This window comes from Apostichopus japonicus, chromosome 10 (assembly GCF_037975245.1).
Source record: "Apostichopus japonicus isolate 1M-3 chromosome 10, ASM3797524v1, whole genome shotgun sequence".
Classification (NCBI taxonomy): domain Eukaryota; kingdom Metazoa; phylum Echinodermata; class Holothuroidea; order Aspidochirotida; family Stichopodidae; genus Apostichopus; species Apostichopus japonicus.
In genome coordinates, this window is record NC_092570.1 from 3,357,069 (window position 1) to 3,377,500 (window position 20,432).

The 20,432-nt window shown below is 36.1% G+C and overlaps 2 protein-coding genes across 12 annotated transcripts in view; one reads left to right on the plus strand and one right to left on the minus strand.

Annotated features, from left to right (window-relative positions):
- LOC139975258 (ubiquitin carboxyl-terminal hydrolase 9X-like) overlaps positions 1-12,740 on the minus strand; it is a 93,236-nt gene extending 80,496 nt beyond the window's left edge. For all 6 annotated transcript variants that reach the window (XM_071983015.1, XM_071983019.1, XM_071983013.1 and 3 more), the window contains exons 1-6: positions 12,610-12,740; positions 5,642-5,841; positions 5,126-5,300; positions 2,896-3,008; positions 1,974-2,086; positions 865-910 (exon numbers count right to left, since the gene is read on the minus strand). In XM_071983015.1, coding sequence (XP_071839116.1) covers positions 865-910; positions 1,974-2,086; positions 2,896-3,008; positions 5,126-5,300; positions 5,642-5,743 — 549 coding nt within the window. In that variant the 5' untranslated portion in view covers positions 5,744-5,841; positions 12,610-12,740. The remainder of the gene's footprint in view (positions 1-864; positions 911-1,973; positions 2,087-2,895; positions 3,009-5,125; positions 5,301-5,641; positions 5,842-12,609) is intronic.
- A 1,213-nt stretch (positions 12,741-13,953) lies between these two features.
- LOC139974877 (cation channel sperm-associated auxiliary subunit delta-like) overlaps positions 13,954-20,432 on the plus strand; it is a 20,882-nt gene continuing 14,403 nt past the window's right edge. For 4 of the 6 annotated variants that reach the window (XM_071982377.1, XM_071982374.1, XM_071982376.1 and 1 more), the window contains exons 1-8: positions 13,954-14,149; positions 14,651-14,812; positions 16,414-16,489; positions 17,057-17,236; positions 18,155-18,277; positions 18,836-19,070; positions 19,806-19,904; positions 20,031-20,113. In XM_071982377.1, coding sequence (XP_071838478.1) covers positions 14,106-14,149; positions 14,651-14,812; positions 16,414-16,489; positions 17,057-17,236; positions 18,155-18,277; positions 18,836-19,070; positions 19,806-19,904; positions 20,031-20,113 — 1,002 coding nt within the window. In that variant the 5' untranslated portion in view covers positions 13,954-14,105. Of the gene's footprint in view, positions 14,150-14,650; positions 14,813-16,413; positions 16,490-17,056; positions 17,237-18,154; positions 18,278-18,835; positions 19,071-19,805; positions 19,905-20,030; positions 20,114-20,432 lie in introns of those variants that run through there. The other 2 variants (XM_071982378.1, XM_071982380.1) reach the window with 2 other exon arrangements.

Sequence of the window (20,432 nt, forward strand, 5' to 3'; positions counted from 1 at the left end):
ACATTGGATGATTCAGACACATGGTGAATTAACATATTGGGTATTAATAATCAAAAAATAATTTATGCATCTTCATAAAGTACAGTAGAAGCACACCTACTACCTACCACAGTTAGGCTTAACTGTTAAGGGTATATCGGAAAGACAATTTATGCATTTCCTTCCATTTTGACCCTTCACAAACAAGAACAATTTCCTACAGATATTTTCTAACAGGTTGTCTGGATAATTGGATTGTGAAAAGCATGCAGACTGCAAAATCAATTATACCTGAAAATTCAGATACTTGGTGAAATAAACATATTGAGTATGAATAATGTAACAATTCAAGTACTTTACAAATATTCATCAACTCTAATGACCTTATCCACCAGTTAGGACAATTGTATTATACTATACATTCGTGTCCCACCTCGAAGCACTTGAATTGACAGTATGAGCAGTATGAATATCCTGTTTCAGTCAGATAAAGGTTAGGGACTGTTGATACTGTCAATACGAGTGCATTTAAGCATGATAGGGGAAGCAGTATACAGTGGTATTAGCATTAGAAAATTGTCCCAACTGCCTGGATCTTATTCAATTTCTATTATGGTAACATGTCTAGGCTATTTGTTGATGCCTCATATTATCTATTTGATATGTTACAAGTTGTTCATCTAAAGTTTCATGACACAATAATCTTTCATGCAGCCTACCACACTGACAAACTCAAAATCAAAAGTAAACACTAAAACAATATATATATATAAAAATTCCTTTATGATCACTGACACAGAGAATTCCTTATTACTTAACACTTGTTGCTAGAGGGAGAAATCCTATGAAAACATTTACAGGAGAAGAAATGAAATGATAACAAACCTCTGGTGCAGTTTCTGACTGTCTGGTGGCATTGAAGACATGAAACCTTGAAAAGAGAGAGATTGCAAATTAATATGCTAGTTTCCCGTGAAATTTCTGTGTCAGAGAGCCTAGTAGTACACTGAGCAGTGGTTCAGCTCTCCGAATGCTTTCCAGACACAAGCAGTGAGCCGTAGCACAAAGAAAGTTATACAGCTAAAACAAAAAGTCAAGATAATGGTACATGGTAGGGTCCATCCCACTTCAGACACCCCTTAACAGACTATCACCCTGAACTGACCGAAGTCAAATGTTAAGCACGCAAAGGAAATATGACACCGTTTGGGCTCAACACAGTTAACCCTTGCAAATGGTTAATTATTGCTGGTTGTATGTATTAACGTTATTATTTGGAGCTTTGATGCTACAACACTCTACAAGAAGAAGTACACAAAAGTAAAGAATCCATCAAAAGACTTATAACTCGACCACACACAGCAGATGATTACGTATCATTGCTTTAAGTTACACAACCAGTTGACAATTTTGCTATCAACATTGCCGTTCTTTAATGCAGAGTTCATGGAAGTCGTCAGGTGTTTTGCTAGAACACCGTGGAAGCATTTTTGTCTTGCTGTAAAAGTGTACTGTTAGTTGGTACAGTAATTAGTTTTTATCAATGGATAAAAGGAAAAATATGGCCTTTGTTTTCACATGTTAATGAGGTTAGGCCTACATAGCCTGTTGTTATCTTATTTATCAAGCTATATTCCATCAGAGCAATAGATATTTAGAACGTAAACAATCTACTGTGTAACTCATGCATCAATAAGGAAAAAAAAAAACGATTACATTTTGTATTCTGGTCGTAACGTGGCAGTAAATGTAACTATTTATAAAAGCAACAACATTTTTAATTAAAGTGCAAGGCAGGGGCAGACCTAGGATTTGACTTAACACAAATATATAACTCAGTATAATGCAGGGTTGTGCTAATGACAAATTTTGAACTCTTGTGAGAGGTTGAAAGTGGGGATGTACACCGAATCCCTCCCCTCTTCCCCCCCCCCCCTGAATGCCTGCGATTCACAAGTGAATGAATTCCCAGCATCAAAATTTCCAGAACTTACTTGCAGTGGGGGTTTAGTGCCATGGCAAGTAAATCTAGTAGTGGAAACCAATCTTGAGAGAGTTTGATCACTGCTAGCTCGATTAACTTCTCTGAGTTCTTCAAGATGCATCTCTGCATAAAAATATAACATATGTCATCGTTTCGTTTAATATCAATTTACATACATCTTTTTAAGAGAAAGTTTTCTGAGAAATAATAACAAAGTAATTGGACTTCCTTGCAAGTAACTTTCAAGTCTTTTAATTCTCTCATGTCCGATGACAGCTATTTTTTTACCAAAATTTCATTCATCAACAGAGCATGTTACCTTGACTATCCAAACTTTTCATTTAAAAAATAAGGTGAATCAAAGTCAAAAATGTAAACTTTCATTGCAGGTTTCAATTGTGTGTGCTTTAAATGCCATGAAAAGTGTCTAGACAACAAAAATGCTTGGGACTGAACCCAGTTCTTTAATTTCTTACTCATTAAATAAACCTCATTTGTTTGAAAAATCTAAGCAATTGTCTTAGTGAGCTTCATTGCAATATTATTTTGAGTAATTCTGGGTATGTTGGAAAACAACTGATGATCAATCTCAAAAAGCTGCTATATAGCTTGAGTGTTCAAATCTGCCTCTATCTAACTCTGACTTTACCTCTCTCATTCACCCTACCTTGCACCAAGAGGGAAAGGACTCGAGAGAAGGGAGCTCAGTATTTCAAAATCATCCTATTTGAGCAATTATTGGATTACATTTCACCAAAGTATCAATATTTCCTGATACCATGATGAGATCAACATTGATCTGACTAAGATATTAATGATGAAATGTTTTTGTTTTTATTCCTTTCTTATGGTTTCAGAAAAGAATGAATAGATGAAGTACTGAAATGTTACATCACAGTTTGAAGACATGGTTTATCACTCCTCACGGTTACCTGAATTTCAAACTTCCAACCACTGACAGCTTCGTCCGTGAGAATTTTGGTGAAAGACGTCATGAGACCATCTTGGAAAAATCTCTGGCATGGCTCACAATGAATATCTAGACCTGATCAAAAACAAAAAAATATTCGTGGGGCAAATATTAATGCAACAATCAACGGAATAATTCTTTATACTGATGGGATCTCCAGCCACGCTCTTCAGCAATAGAGGGTGCTGTCACATCGGTCTTAATCGAAATTTGACAAGCTGCAGTCTCTGAATTCACTGAGAATTCCTTTGAGGAATCTCTGAGGGACACTTCTGGGCAAACTACCTGCACACACCTTAATGCACACATAGTGTGATATATTCTAGATAACCTTTGGGTTACCACTCATGAGTAGCACACACTTTTAGCGACGAAAAGTTGCCAACTGTTCGTTTGGCAACTTAACGCACGTTTGATCGTCAACCAATCAAGAAACCTTGCAATATTTTCAGTCAAGTCCGCAAAACTGAATCTTCATATTTTGAACAAATAAAAAATAATAACCTGGTGCAATCAAATCGCGACTGAACTCGAGATTCTGAGTATAAGTCACATAAAATCTTGTGCTGACTCTTTTGTAGCTTAACCAGACAAGTTCTGTTTCCAACCTTGCTGAACATGGTGACATTTGAATAGCTTCAGAATGTATTCTTGAAAACCACCTCCTAATTTATGAATCCCTCCTCATGCATGAATCCCTCCACACTAAAAATTAACAACAGACTCAGAGATTATTTTCTCATGATCTTATGATGTCATGATCGTACAAACAACTGTGGGCTGTCGTATAGGGTTAGTATCATCAAATGTTTATCATACTACGTAGAGACGTTGAGTGACTGACTTTCAAAGCATTTTAAAACCCTCACCCAATTCACCTTACAGCTGTGTAATGTCTGTCCTGCAATTGGTACGGGTGGGGTGTTTCACAAGATCGAGCGAGGCAATGTGAGTAATACTTTACTTATAAACAGTTATGTCAATAAATGAACAAAATTCAGAAAAAGGCATCTTGTGAAATATTTACATCTGGGAGAAAAATGTAGTGCTCACAGTTTGCAATAATAAGCAATTCCATAAAATTTGCATAGTAATTTGCCATGCAATAAAGGTTTAAGTTTTTCATGACACAGAGGACTGAACATTCCCATACTAGCCATTAAAAGCATTAAACTAATGAATGATTTCAATGATGGAGTCTATTTTACATTTTTTATTTATATTTTATATACATTTTTATTTATTTATTTTTATTTTTATTATTATTTTATTATTTATATTTTATTATTATTTTTATTTATTTTCTCTATACATTATATTTTTATATTTTGAACAAATAAAAAATAATAACCTGGTGCAATCAAATCGCGACTGAACTTGAGATTCTGAGTATAAGTCACATAAAATCTTGTGCTGACTCTTTTGTAGCTTAACCAGACAAGTTCTGTTTCCAACCTTGCTGAACATGGTGACATTTGAATAGCTTCAGAATGTATTCTTGAAAACCACCTCCTAATTTATGAATCCCTCCTCATGCATGAATCCCTCCACACTAAAAATTAACAACAGACTCAGAGATTATTTTCTCGTGATCTTATGATGTCATGATCGTACAAACAACTGTGGGCTGTCGTATAGGGTTAGTATCATCAAATGTTTATCATACTACGTAGAGACGTTGAGTGACTGACTTTCAAAGCATTTTAAAACCCTCACCCAATTCACCTTACAGCTGTGAATTGTCTCTACTGCAATTGGTATGGGTGGAGTGTGTCACAAGATCGAGCGAGGCAATGTGAGTATTACTTTACTTATAAACAGTTATGTCAATAAATGAACAAAAGTCAGCAAAAGGCATCTTGTGAAATATTTACATCTAGGAGAAAAATGTAGTGCTCACAGTTTGCATTAATAAGCAATACCACAAAATTTGCATAGTAATTTGCCATGCAATAAAGGTTTAAGTATTCCCTGACACAGAGAACTGACCATTCCCATACTAGCCATTAAAAGCATTAAACTAATGAATGATTTCAATGATGGAGTCTATTTTACATTTTTTATTTATATTTTATATTTATTTTTATTATTATTATTTTATTATGTATTATTATTTATATTTTATTACTATTTTTATTTATTTTCTTTATAAATTATATTTTTATATTTTAATCTTTGGCAAGGGATTTTACCTTTCTTGCATAGCTCTATGGAAGCCTCCAAGAGTACCTCCAGTTCTCCCTTGGGAAGGACTGGGATGATCCATCTTGGCTTGTTGATCATGGTATCCAAGCGGCTGAGGGCATCCAACGGAAACTCTACTTCATTGCTGTCATTCTCTTCCCCCGCTTCTCCATCTTGAATACCCTGGAAGAGATTGTTTATTATCGATATATGAATGATGATGATGTCACCCTATAAAAACAATACGCGCTTTATAGCAACGAGTACCGCAGAATCTGTAAAATGATTCTAGTTTAATGGTTACGTACTGTAAGGAATCATGCTGGTTTGGTGTAGACACATTTTTTATATCAAACCTTCAATTTTACGATCATAAAAAACTCTCACTATAGGAATGCAATGTTATGATGAACAAAATTCCTCGATAAGAGCTAAAATGGCTAGCATTTTATTTATGAGATCAACTTTTACACACCAAGATTTTATACAAGATCAATATTTAAGAGAGTACATGATCTCCTCACCTCTTCCTGTGTGATGTCTTCTTCCGTTGGTTCCGCGGGTACAGTGGGTTTGTCAGGAGTGGTTTCACCACTCACCGGCCCAGTCTTCGTCTCTACAGTCATGGTGATCAGCTATCAACTGATATACGGAGAAAAAAATCCTTTGCAGTGCCTCGTTTACTTGATACAGAACAACTGTGGTAGCATCTTCACCTGCATGCCTAACATGGAGAAGGGAATGCAAAACAAGGTTTGTCTTTGGTTAGTAAGTTTGTACGTAGCAGCATGTGTACATTTCTTGATGGTACCACAAAATAGCACATATATATATGCTCGGTAACAATACAAAAAAATTTCAAATTGCAAAGAACTGTTGAAAGGTAATTTAGCAAACATTTAACTTTCAATTTAAAGGAATCAGATAACCGACAGAACATAAAACCCCAACTAATCAGGCCTTGAAATTCATGATATTTACTGGCTAAATTTCAGTACAGCGCACTATCAAACGAGTCCCCTGGGGGACATAGTTGCGGTGTGCAATAGTGCCAGGGGAGGGATTGTTTGAACTGTGCACTTTGGTATGTGGGTGTGACACGTTACCAATGACCAATGACCAGGGGTTAGTGTTGTATAGTCAGTCATGTGAAGAGGCGTTGACCTTGAACAAGACTGTAAACCTTCAACTATTAATGCCAGAGGATTTCACCTTCAATTGGCCAGAAGATGAAAAAAAAAAGGCACTGGAATTTTTCTGACAATGCAAAATTGAAATTGTTTTTTTTTTTTAATTTAAAATTAAAAGGAAAATGTACTTGTGGGAATTTAATTTTAGCCAGTACTTAAGAGTGTTAATGCAGTGGTATTTATTAGGGTACAGGTAGTGGCAATTTTTTTTGAAATTCTAGGCCTCTAGGCCTGATATAAATGCTTACAGAAACACATACTGTACATGTATGTATTCATACAATGCTGTAACTTCCACATATATAAGTACGTACTGTATAACATAGGTTGGAGTGTGTATGTACTGTATAGGACACAAGGAAGAGAGTAATGAAGGAAAAATCCCCAATGTGCAGGTAACGAAAGGTTAATACACTAAGACTTAAAACAGAATATGTTCTAGTAAAAATAAACTGTGTGACATACACACATGCACAGAGCTAAGTACTGTATACACGGCAGGGCTGCATCAAAACTGAAACACTGTGTTTAATCGTTAGTATTGGAATTTTGTTCTTTAAATTGTCTCAAATATATTTGCATCTGCTCAGAAAAAAATTGCCTCCCCCCCCCATCTCCCAAAGAAAAAACATTGGTCCTCCTTAGTCAGTAACTCATGAAAATATACTGTACATTTTGGTATTCCATATTTAATGACCCTTATTTGTACTGACTTTGTTTGCAATGTGCAAACAGCAGACTTTTAATGTCTAGTGTTAATGTGAGGGGGGAAAAAAAATACTGATCTTACCCATAAAGTACTATTAAGACACGTCAAGTTAACCAAATTAAAAGATTGCCAAATTGGTATCAAACTGTAATATTATCTGAGCTATTGAATATAAATCATAAACTGAAAGATCTAACATTACACTCCATTCTCATACAGCAGATATCAACTTAAACAAAATGGTTCCAAACTGTAAACTAGCATCGACAAGGTGGACTCATTAAACACTGTCTCTACACTGAACGGTACTTACATGTTTTAGAGATGAAATTGTTGGACACCTCAGTAACTACAAACTGTATGTTTGAAAGTCTATTTGGTGGGCTTAAACTTGAACACATTGCTCCCATACTGTATGGTACATCAGACTTCTACAGTACTGTACAAAATGAATGTCTAAGCACTTTGGGTGGTAGAATGAGAAGGGAGGGCATAGACCAGAGAGACCTGGTCATAGAGGGCGCACAGTGTTAAAAGGTTACCGCTTCATTCTCATAGTTGAACGAGAGTGCTGAGGTTGCAAGGAGACAGGTAAGCGAGGAGCAAAGTAAATTACTCTACTAATAAATTAATACAACAAATCACCTTCAGTAACCATGCATCGCTTATTTACAGAACACAGTATTCAAGAAATAATAATTATAATAATAAGAATAATAAGAATAATAAAAAAAATTAAAAAAAACATCCACATCAATGTCTAAGTTTATCTCATTTTGTCCGATACTGTGCAGTACAGTACATCATCAATTCAGAAGTCATTCCTGGAAATTCTAACCAGTTCATAATGTTGCAAGTACTAAATATTATTGCTGTACTATAGATGTACCTAAACCAGATTCACATAAAGCTGTTCCTATAGTACATAGTATCATATAAAGTACAGTACTGTACTGTACCTACATAGTATCATATTACATGCAGTACTATACCTACATAGTATCATATTACATGCAGTACTATACCTAGTATCATATTACATGCAGTACTATACCTATAGTATCATATTACATGCAGTACTATACCTACATCATATTACATGCAGTACTATACCTACATCATATTACATGCAGTACTATACCTTCATAGTATCATATTACATGCAGTACTATACTGTACCTACATAGTATCATAATACATGCAGTACTATAGTATCATATTACATGCAGTACTATACCTACATAGTATCATATTACATGCAGTACTATACCTACATAGTATCATATTACATGCAGTACTATACCTACATAGTATCATATTACATGCAGTACTATACCTACATAGTATCATATTACATGCAGTACTATACCTACATAGTATCATATTACATGCAGCACTATACCTACATAATATCATATTACATGCAGTACTATACCTACATCGTATCATATTACATGCAGTATTATACCTACATAGTATCATATTACATACAGTAAGCAAATTTTTAAGAATTTCTTCCAGTTTTCCAAGGGACCAAACCTCCTAGTTGAGCTATTGATGTATCTACTGTTGCCTTCTTTGGAGGCTCATCAATGTCAGGTACTTTACTGGATGTTTCAAATGTATCCCCTCCCCCCCCCCAAAAAAAAACTATGTATATTGTTCAACTGATAATCAGTTAGATAATTGGCATCGGGCTGATTATCAGGCAATCGGTAAATAATCAGCATCGGCAAAACCCATTGCGCTACCGATTATGCGGAACAGATTATTAGATAAATAATGATATCAAGGCGCTAAATACTCCTTAAAATCCCTAAAAATGTTTTGCAACAGTCCTCAGTCCTACTACTTGCATTACAGTATCTCATGATTAGGCCAACATTCTTACTGTAACGCATATTTTTGCGAAAAACCCGAAGCAACAACTTTTCTAGACCGCATGTACCATACGTGCTAAAATAATCACTTTTCAGTAACTTAACTGCAACCGACTAAAGCAAGTCTGATTTCCAGTGATACGCACGACAAAGTCAATGGAACTTTAGTGTGTGATTTCTCCCATTGACTTACTGTGTGTGATCGTTTGAAACAACGTTGGATCGGAAGGGATACTTCGCAGATGGTAATCATTAAAACCTTGAAGCAAATGTCCAGGATTGTTTTATTTTTCATACCAGATTATATATTTCTATCAGATTACGGAATAACGAACATTTTATTTCCTTGATATACTTTTCACTCTAGTTACGTTGGAGTTGCAACACTGATAATGGTTATAATACCAGTTGTAAAAGGTGTCCCTAACTTTTTTTTTCATTTCGTAGCCAATGGCTACTATTTTCACCCTTCTGTAGTCTGTACAGCACTGTCATTTACTGTGTTGTGGCGAGATTGCAATATTGCGACTCATTGTTACAAACGTACAGCACCCCATGTATGTATTACAGTGTTCTTTATGCTCCATTAATCTTTACTGTGAAACGTTAAGTCGTGCATTTACAACTCTGAATGTATTTGCCTAGAAGTTGGTAATCATGCATAATACTAAATCAAACATTAGTCCAGTTCCACGAAAACGATGAAATAATCGGTAATCGGCATCAGCCCGAATGTCCCAGGAACTAATCAGTAAGAACAGATTATCATATAATCGGTCGTACACTAACTATGTACAGCATTAATAAAAACATTTTCCATTTATGACATATATGTTGCAAACATGCTATCCTGTGACATTTGAATCACTTCACTTTGACAACCACCCACTTGAGCCCAAGGAGTAATTAAGTCTTTACATTTTGCCTAGCAATCTTTCAAAATCTCTGAATTTTCTTAGTCAACTGTATAAAATACTGGAAACATTATATAGTTTTTAATATTTGTAGACAAATGATGCTACACAGGTTTTGTTTTGTTTAAGCCATATGGTCACATTTGCCAAGAGACATACTGTACTGTATAGGGCACAGAGCTCTAGTTTTTCCTTTTGTCACCTTGACTGTGAGATTTTCCCAGCTTTTCCCAAAAGGCACTGTTATGAAGCTACACAGACCTAGGGTGCATCGGTATTCATAAACAAAAACAGACACTCATACATACCCGCTGACGAATACCTGGTATTACCAGGTACACTGGAATTTTCGGGGAACCGCTACTGTACTTCCAGCATTAACTGTACTATCAAACACTAGCCTGAACCTTAAATGGACCCAAGCCTAGCCTACAAATGTATTTGCGGTTTTATGACGTACGTGTGCCTTGCCTAAACAGTAACAGCACTGTAATGTGTGTATATACTAGCACACGTAGGTGTACCCTGCCTAAACAGAAACAGCACTGTACTCTGTGTAGAACTAGCACACGTACATGTACCCTGTCTAACAGTAACAGCACTGTACTGTGTGAAGTACTAGCACACGTACATGTACAGTACCCTGCCTAAACAGTAACAGCACTGTACTGTGTGTAGTACTAGTAGCACACGTACGTGTACCCTGCCTAAACAGTAATAGCTCTGTACTGTGTGTAGTACTGGCACACATACTGTACGTGTACCCTGCCTTAACAGTAACAGCTCGAATGTACAGTACACTCCACTATAACTGTGTAGGGGTTGCCTGCGCATACCCAAGCCATCATGATATTGATGTTCACTTAACTATTTTAAATGGTTAATATATGAACACAACATATTTATGAATGCCTTCAAAACACATTATGCACTGTGTGAGCTCAAACTGTTCCCTGAAATAAAGTTTTAAACAATAATTTAAATGTTTTGCTGTATGTTAATAAATGGTCTGTAGTTTTCGTGAACAACCTCCGCACATGAAAACTTCACTTACATTTAACGCATGTTCAGATAGCAAACCATTTACACACTTAATTCCCATTGAGATTGGTCATTGAAAAAAATCAGTTAACAACTTCAGCTTGCTTCAAGGCGATATCTGTGATTAGGCGGGAGGTGGAATATATACACACTGTTTCCCAGAATATTTCTTTGCCGTATTTCCAGTGTCATGGCGTCCCAATGTCGGCTTCACATTACGTACAGTATGAAGCTGTGACGTAGGTCTTGTATCGAGCACTTTTGGTATGACGTACCATTGGGCTATACTATGACCCAGCCTAGGTCTATGGCGTAATTTATTTTTCTACCTTGCAATTGTGCTTTTGAGGGCTCTTTTAGCGCTCACAAGGGCAAATTGCACCTCGCCCCCGTGTATTTCTGAGCATGAAAATCTCTGTAATGTTGATGTTGTTAGCTCTTTACCCAAGCATCACGACTTTTGGTTGATTATTCCGATTTATTTCTGTAGGTGTTCATTCAAAATGTGTTTTGTTATGTTTTGCATAGGCCTAGTTGTGAGTGTGTGTACTTAGGGTTTGTTTCTCAAAAAAAAAAAAGGCAAGCAATAAGAAGATTTTGCATCCCTGGCTAAAACATTGTCTCGGTTGCAGAATCCTACATTCGTAACAATGCTGTACATACTATCCTGATGTTGTTAAATCAGAGGCCTATTGCAGTTTAGCCATTACAAGCACATAAACTATTACCACAATGTGCTAATTGTTCTACATTACTTGAAGCACTAGGCTTCAGGTATTATGAAAATGCAAGATACTCTTTGGGCTGTGAAATATTAAAATGGGACACAGTAGTTACACAATTCTCCACTTCCAAAAACATTGAGGTCTACTGCACAAAGACAGAGTGAATTCTCTTAATTCAGCCATTGTACTACATATGATACTGGAAACAACTTGTAAACTTGCAACAAAGCATGTTGTGCAAAGAAAGGTATGTATCAAATGTGAGAAGAATGAGGATATAATAAACACACGACTTGCAAAAGGGGTAATTTGTTTGCAAAATGAATGTGTTCACACACAACAGACTTGGGATTACCTGTAGTCTAGGTCATGACAAGGTCCACTCTTGTTAGTCAGGCTTGATATAGCCCACTAGTACTATCGTTAGGATTATCAAGTATCAAGTTTAGCTCACCTATGATCTTACCAGCTTACCATACACCTTAGCTGAGTATTTTGAATGAAATCCAAAGCAGTAACAGGCTTAACATGTAACAGTAACAGGACAGTTGCACTGTTGAATATAAGGCTGACACTCCAGTTTTAGAAAAAAATTGGTCATGCCAAGGCTTCGCCTAACTTAGTCTTCAGCCTACGGCCACATTACTCTCAAATTCGGTTTTTTGAGAAACACACCATACCATAATAAATCTTGCAATGTTAATTTTGCATCAAACTTGAAACAGCTAGGCTACCTTCCAGAGCGAAGGCTGGATTACGGATTTGCAAAGGCTAGCTGAATGTTAGGCCTAACGTCCTAATCATAGTTCCAACCCTACATTTACTAGGGCTACATTATAAATTGTCACAATGCATTCATACATATAAACAGCATCCTACACATTAGCCTACCACAACATACACGTTACGATGGAACGACAATAACATTCCTGGCATTTACTTCAAGGTACAAATTCGAGGATCGTTCCTCAAAGATGCAGATTTACGGGATATAAAGTCTATAAAATTGGGAAACATTAATTATTTAACCAACCTGTTAGGAGTAAAGCTTGCTTTGGAAGCCAATTTCAATGTAACGTGAACGACTCCCGGTTTCCTTCAGAACAAGTTTACTGCGAACATATGAACATGACGTCATATGTCAGCTTATAATCATGAGGGCGGCTTCGAAGTAAAATGCTGCCACATTGGAAAATCCCTATAGTGCAGGTTCGTACATACAATGTCAACGAAGACTTTTCAAGAAATAGAACATCACTCGTCAATTTTTTGTATAATTATTGTATCGGATTTTATGTAAAGAAATGCAACTCTGATGGCGTATGACTTCCCGGAGTTTTCCTTTAACTTACCTAATTGCTCGCCGGTATAGGTTTCACTGTGCCTACCGAATGACAGGAAGCCAGTCAGACGGAGAAAAGATAGCTGAAGCGGTCAAGAAACTTTACTGAAAATATAGAGTACCAATAGCATAATCACATGCATAAACCGGGTCTTGTTGTGATGGCAGCATTGAAGGTAAAAATTAATTCAGCATGTGATTAAATCATTCATTAAAACATGTTAAAACTATTACAATTTCGAAATGAAACGGCGGGCTTTTGAGTCAGTTTTTAGTCACATATTGGAGAACAATCGTCAAATCTAAGACATCAAATGTCAAACGTCACAATTAGAGAAAAAATGGGTATAGAGCTACAAATGAACGCTGAAGTTTGAACGCTGAAAATTTAAAGACAAAACGTGACAAATCGACGGATTTCAAGGTAAAACGTCGAAATTTCGACACGTGTCGAAATTAGAAAGTCTTTTTTTCTAATCATTGTATCGAAAATTGATTGGTCATAAATCTATAAGAGCGAAATATATTTTCAATAATAATAATAATAATAATAATAATGATAATAATAATAATAATAATAATAATAATAATAATAATAATAATAATAATAATAATAATAATAATAATAATAATAATAATAATAATAATAATAATAATAATAATAATAATAATAATAATAATAATAATAATAATAATAATAATAATAATAATAATAAACAGTTCTTATAGCGCAACTTACAATAAAGTCTCGCCACGTTGAAATTCAACGTCCCCCCCCCCCACCCCTTTTTGTTAGAGGTTGGTGGCATTTACTTTTCAAAATCAACATGTTGAAATCCCTATTGTCTGTCGACTATTGTTTATGGCACAGAAATTTATAAGGTATACATTTCTGTGGTTCATGGTGCATTCATTTGTTCTAAATTTTTATCTCCGATGCCCGCTGTTAGGAATAGGTGGCGCTAGTCAAAATTTAGAAACCAACATTTCAGGCTACATAGTAACTGAGTGTACTAGCGCAATTTGTTGGACGAGCATATGCGCATGCATGGAGCGCGAGCTGAGTTGACCGTGTGCATAAACTCCAACTCGGCAATGAAAATCACATATTCTCATACCTAAATTGACCTTACTGTTTTGTCATATAGGCTTTCATTTGTTCTTTAGATGAGAATACCAAGTTGTTAATGCATATTTTCATAGTAGTCGTTGTCATTTCGGTTTGTCCGATGTAAGTATGTTTCTGAAGAATGACTAAATTTAGGACTGACAGTAACTAACACAGTAACAGTAAGGCTAAGACTGGCCTATTGAGTTTTAGCCTCATGTTAAGCCTATGCCTTGCTGTAGCCTAGGCTATACTAGTATGTGTACGATACCTGCACGGTGCTATGCGAGCAAAATTTATTTTTGTCAAGTCAAAAGTAATGACTATTTGTTCGATTTCTCTCTGTTTTCTGCCTCCTCCAACTACATGATTTCACTGTTAATAACTTTGATCAGATTTTGAAAGAATGTGATAGCATATAAAATTTGGCAGTTTCACTTTCAAGTTTCTGTGCTCCCTTCAGACACATGATAAATATTATCATCACAGTTTTCACACCAGCAGACAATGAATATTTCAACTATTGGTCGTATTAGTTCTGATGAAATGTGTAGCCTTCCATACAAACAGGCAGACGGTCTGATATAGCAGTTAATTGTAGCCTAGCTATCATTTATTCCTCAGAGTCAGACCAAGTGCATCGGAGCTGAAGTTCAATGTTTTGTTAACACTCTTGGATCAAGAGGTATCATTGGAGGAAGATTCCAGAGTCCCAGTCAGATGTGATGACAACAAAGGAAGGGTCTTTCATCACCCATGTAGAGAAGACGTAGCCATTTTCTGCAAGTAGGGCATTAACTTAAGGATGGGGAAGGGTAGGGGGTTTAATTGGAGGTTGGGAGTGTTTTCAATTTTCTACTGTGTGGTTTAAACCTAGCTCTCTCATTTCTGCAAGTCTTCATCAAGGGCGGCGGAACCAGGGGGGCACAGGGGGCATGTGCCACCCACTTTTCCTCAGGTTAAAAATGTGCCCTTTTTCTACATAAAAATTGTACTCTTGATCACCTTATTAGGTCAGCGATGTTTCAGTAAGAGATCTAATCCTAATTTAGAACTATTAATGAATTTCCCATAACCTACCTCATCCTTTCGTATTTTGACATAATTCATTTGCTTTCATGCATGTATTGATCGGGTGTGCAGGGACTTGGACTTTATAATGATTTCACCTCATTTTGTCTTGAAAGAAAACTTGTTCCTTGTTTCCCAATTTGCACATTGGATATTGTAGTGCTAGTGTGCATTTTTTCCTTGAGGGGGGGGGGGGTGTGGGACGTTGATGGAGTAATGTGTATACGCAAATAAGATACAATAAGAGTTATAAAGGGTACTAAATATCAGGCTGCATCAGTCCAATCAAATTTCTGCAAAGTGCCCTTCGACGTCGGTGCCCCCCAGATTAAAAGTGCTTCCGCTGCCCTTGGTCTTCATAGTTCATTTTTTCGATGTTTTTGTGTATTGTATACAGGAGTGCACATCTTCAAGCCCCACTTCCTTTCACCTCATGTATATTTAATTTCTGTTATTTAGTACAATTTATGTTATGTTGAATCTATGTGCTTATACATGAAGTGATAAACCAAATAAACAAAAGTGAAACGAAAAACTGAATGTAAATTAAGTGGTTTACGGTTTACAATAGCCAATTAGAATTTAGAAAACAAACTTTCTAATGAAAGATATAATGCTGAAAAGATTAGGCTAAGTAATTATTGAGCAGGGTATTTGTAATTTGGTGTTCACAATTTGTGTGGTTTATGAATTAATGTTCTCTTGAAATAATGAAAATCTTATGGCTCTGTGTTTAAAAAGCTGCAGATCTCTGCATTTGTGTAACATTTTGCGAAGCAATACTGTATAAATTATTCAGGCCTTCATGTGTGATCACAAAAATCGAACACAAACATTACAAAAAAACCCAAAATGAATTATAGGTTTAATCAAAGGTTGTACAATGCCACATGCTAGGATGTATTAGTATCTCTTAAACCTTGCAACAACAAAAACATTCAGATATTTAATTGCTGACCTGAAAAAAATCAAGTTGTGTCTATATACTAGTTGTGCTCTGTCAGAATCCTACGATTGCTAGACAAGAATTCATTTTGTTTTCAACCATAGTTTTGAGACTATTAGGCATAAATTCATCTTTGTAAGCAAAGAAACTGTCCGTTATGCTGAATTGGTCACAATTTTAACAATGGCAGTAGCATTCTTAACCACAAAAAGAAGAGGCTTTCGTTACATGATGTTGTAATCTGTTAGTTCTGGAATCTGACGCCGTAGTAGAAATAATGGTTCCCTTTCTGCTTCAAACTTTGATAATGTGTTGATATAATTTACATTTGACCTATAGATACTTTGCTGGTATTTTGTCTTTCTTCTAGAGATGGATTTGCTTACCTTAAAGCCTCTTCTGAGGAAGTTCTTGAATCTTTTGTTTTCCCTGAAGGTTTCCTTAAGGTGCGTATTAAGAACTAGTCTCTGAAGATGTACCATCCAGAATAATTTGTGTTGGGATCAATATATTTAGAGTCATTACTCAGTCATAAACGTACCCTATCAAAGGCCTGGATAACTTTGTATTTTCAGCAAGTAGGTACATTGTCATTGCTAAACTGCATGCTCTCTATAAAGCTTGGTGTATTTATACATTTGTTGTTATTGTGAATATATGCAGTATGCCTTTTTCCACCTCGGCTCCACCCCCACCCGTTAACTCCTCAAAAAGGTCAGAATCAGTTCAAACGTACTGGTTTATAATGAAATGGCATGCTCCAATAGTGAAACAGAGTTATGGTTTGTTTCTCAACGGTTTGTATATTGATGTTAGTATGAAATAGTTTTGGGAAACTGTTTTACACAGAACACTGTCAGTATTAGCTATAGTTCTAGAAAGAAAAAAAACATCAATTATACAGTGTTTGTTTTAAAAATTTCTATAGATACCAAAGTTTTGATGCAATATTTAAAATGATTTTTGAGTTTATGATGTAGATAAAATATATCAAATCTTTTCTTTCTCCACAGAACAAGAGTCTTGCGGTCCAAACTGCTGCCTTCTCATTCTGCAGCGATTTGCTTTTCTTCATTCTGCAAGGAGATCTCTTTTCCTTCCATTACCGATCTCGCAACTTCCCACAAGTTCCTCTCGATGTAGACGTTACAAATGTGGAGACAAGCTGTTGTTGTGTTGAGCAGTGTTATGATGTAAGCCTCCGTCTTTGTTAGATTTCCATCAGAAATAAAACTGGCCAGCTTTCTGTTTTAGGTCGAAACAGTTTCACCGAAAGCACAGAGTAATACTCAAAACAAAGATTGCAATTGATCAAATCACCAACATTCTGCTTGAGTATTTCACCAAATGATGTTTTAACAATTTTTTCAGAAATGATTCATTAGTTACTAAACATTTTATCAGCTAAATTATTATGATAGTACTTATCATGTATTTAACATGCAAATTTGGCAAATTTCAAGTTTGACTATATCAGTGGAAATGAAACTTTTCTGGTCAATCTATAAGTTACATTGTTATGGGGTTTTCGCATCGTGTGACATCGTAAAGTTTTACCAAAATGTGTCCGAAAATTTGGTCAAATGTAATTTGAATTACAGCTGGCTTCCTATTTGCATGTTGCGTACCTCATGAAACGGTAAACATTAGATTTCATAGTTCAAGTAATGGTTTCATTCAATGACGATGACAAACAGGGGTGAAATCAAAGGGTCTGCCACACCAGTGTGTAGGTACCCTTCTTTGGAAATTGGTTCATGGTTGTTTCAGGGGAACCAGGGGCTTATTTTATAGTGTGTAAAAAGCGTCCGTTTGTCCTTTTCCAATCTTTTGCCTATAGTTAGATACTCCGTTTGATGTACAGAAGTATTAAAAACAAAACAGTGTCTGATATTGGTTAATTGACTGAGTAATACTAGGTGTTTAAGATGCAGCTGTTCAAATTTGGTCAATATTGCTTCTTCTTTTTTTGTCAAGCTAGATTTAAACTGATTAATTTTCAACCTTCCCATTTTGTTGTTGTGTTGTTGTTGTTAAACTGCAGTTGATGAAGTTGCTTTTATTGTAAGCTTGATTTAAACTGATTTATTTCCAACTTTTCCATTATTAAGACTGCAGTTGATGAAGTGGTTGTTGTATGGAATGGACTAGTTAACACTAGCAGCCACCAATTCTATCTCTCTCAAGATGGCGGTCTAACATTCAACATGCAAAAAATCAAGATGCCTGCAGAAGTAAGTGTTTGTGACTTCAATTAAAATAATGTTTAATGTCTTAATGAAGTCACTTAATGTTTTAAAAAGATTAGAATAATTTCATATCGTTATAGTTTTACTACTGTCTGATATCCTTTACTCTACAAAAGTCATGTAGGTGGACTCTCCTGATCACTACCGTCATCCTTTGGCAAATTCCACTCAGGTGGAGTCTGTCACATCTAGTCATGTGTCAATATGATTGCCTTATTTGCTCCTTCCATTAAGACACTGTGTCAAAGTAGGATGCTTAGGGGTCTGCAGCATCACTGTTCTAAGTGTAATCTGCAAGCTACGTGTTTTGCGCGATGCAGATTTGTGAGTGCTTCCACCTCCCAGATATTTGTTGTTACTATCATATTTGTAATTTATGTTCCAGCGTTGCTTATTGAAAAGTTTGAAAATTATTCATATTGCCTTACATTTTGCCAGATATGTATCATTCATATAATATATGTCCCTTTTGCTGGTTTTTGTTGTTGTTTTTATTGTTGTTTTTATTCCATTAGCTGACGGTTATTTATCTACTTCCCTCAGGGCCTTATACATAATGCTCACTTCCTGCATTCTCATGGCTGTATTGGATTCCTGGTCAAACTGAGCAGCAGTGTCGCACAGTTCTTCTATCACACATTCAGTCACAGTGGTGGCATCCATCTGAAGGGTCTCGAGCAGACGTTTATTGGAAGTCTGAGTAGCGTGTCTGTGGGAGCAGGAGACGGCGAGATACTCCTCTGGGATGAGGAGAGGCTGCGATATTCGGCTAACGGAGGTTAGTATACCTCTCCTGCAGTGTTTAAGGTAGCATATGTCCATATTATTGCCCCTTTGACTAACGCAACAAATCAAGGTCAAAGTAATGTGGCCTCTAAGTCTAGATAGAAGTTCTCACTAGCTTAACTCTACCCATCACTGGACAAGTTGGCCATTCCTGGCACCATGAATTTTCCATATGATAACAATGAAGGTTTTTTGCTATTTGGAAAAAAAAAAAATTGGCATAAAAGTTCTTTGCTGTACAGATTGAGTGACCCATCCTTTGCTGGTGGTGATACCTATATATGTAAGCATTCCATGCTGAGGGGGCTATAAAGTACTACTGTGCCTTTCTAACTGACTGTATATGAGGTATCGTGTTATGCATAGGTTGCTGAAGGCATGTATGCATACTTCTGTTGTTGCTAAAAGCCAAACCCACACCTTACGACACCCCTCCCAAACCCCTCTACCTCCCACTCCCCCTCCACCTTTGGTTTGTTTTTTTCTCATAGCTAGATTTCATTTAGGTAGCCAGAATTTGTAAAATTTCTCTGAAACCTCTACGAAGATCCTCCTTTCATTTCAGTGATAAAGTCATTTCTGTATTCTCACACATGTTATGTTTTCTATGATTATGATACAAATTCTATTGATAAACTCTTGATGTGATTTGATACATAGGATGAATTGAATTTAAATTTATGATTAACAAGATTTATAAGATATTTGTTATAATCTTCTTCACCAGGGCAATCATTTCTCCCGGTGTATCAGATGTCATCCTCTGGTTCTGAAATAGTTGACAATTATTACAGCTCTGAAAAAAGACCGTTTCAGATTTTGAGTGGTAAGTGGGGTGAATCTTAAAATATTGAAGTGTGCTTTTCCCCCCTACCAGTCACACTGCTTTCCAATCATCCCTTCCTCCCTGAACTTAATCTACATAACATTTTGTTGTTCTTCTCTGTCACAGATGGAAGCGACACCTTTGTTGTTAGGAATTACGAAGGAGAGATCTTCTTTGGCAAGGCGGGAATCACACCATCATTGATCAAGGTTACCTTGAACATCTATCTTAATAAACTGTTCCAGCAGTTTCTGGGTGTTATGGGTCATATCTTTCTTGTTAATAGTTGCTGCGAAATGTTGTCTGTCTGTTTGCAGAGCTTTATATGTTGGTATGAGGACTTTATGTTGTTATGAGGACTATATGTTGGTATGAGGACTTTATGTTGTTTTGAGGACTACATGTTGGTATATGAGGACTTTATGAGGACTATATGTTGGTATAAGGACTTTATGTTGTTACAAAGACTACATGTTGGTATTAGGACTATATGTTGTTTTGAGGACTTAATGTTGTTATGAGGACTAT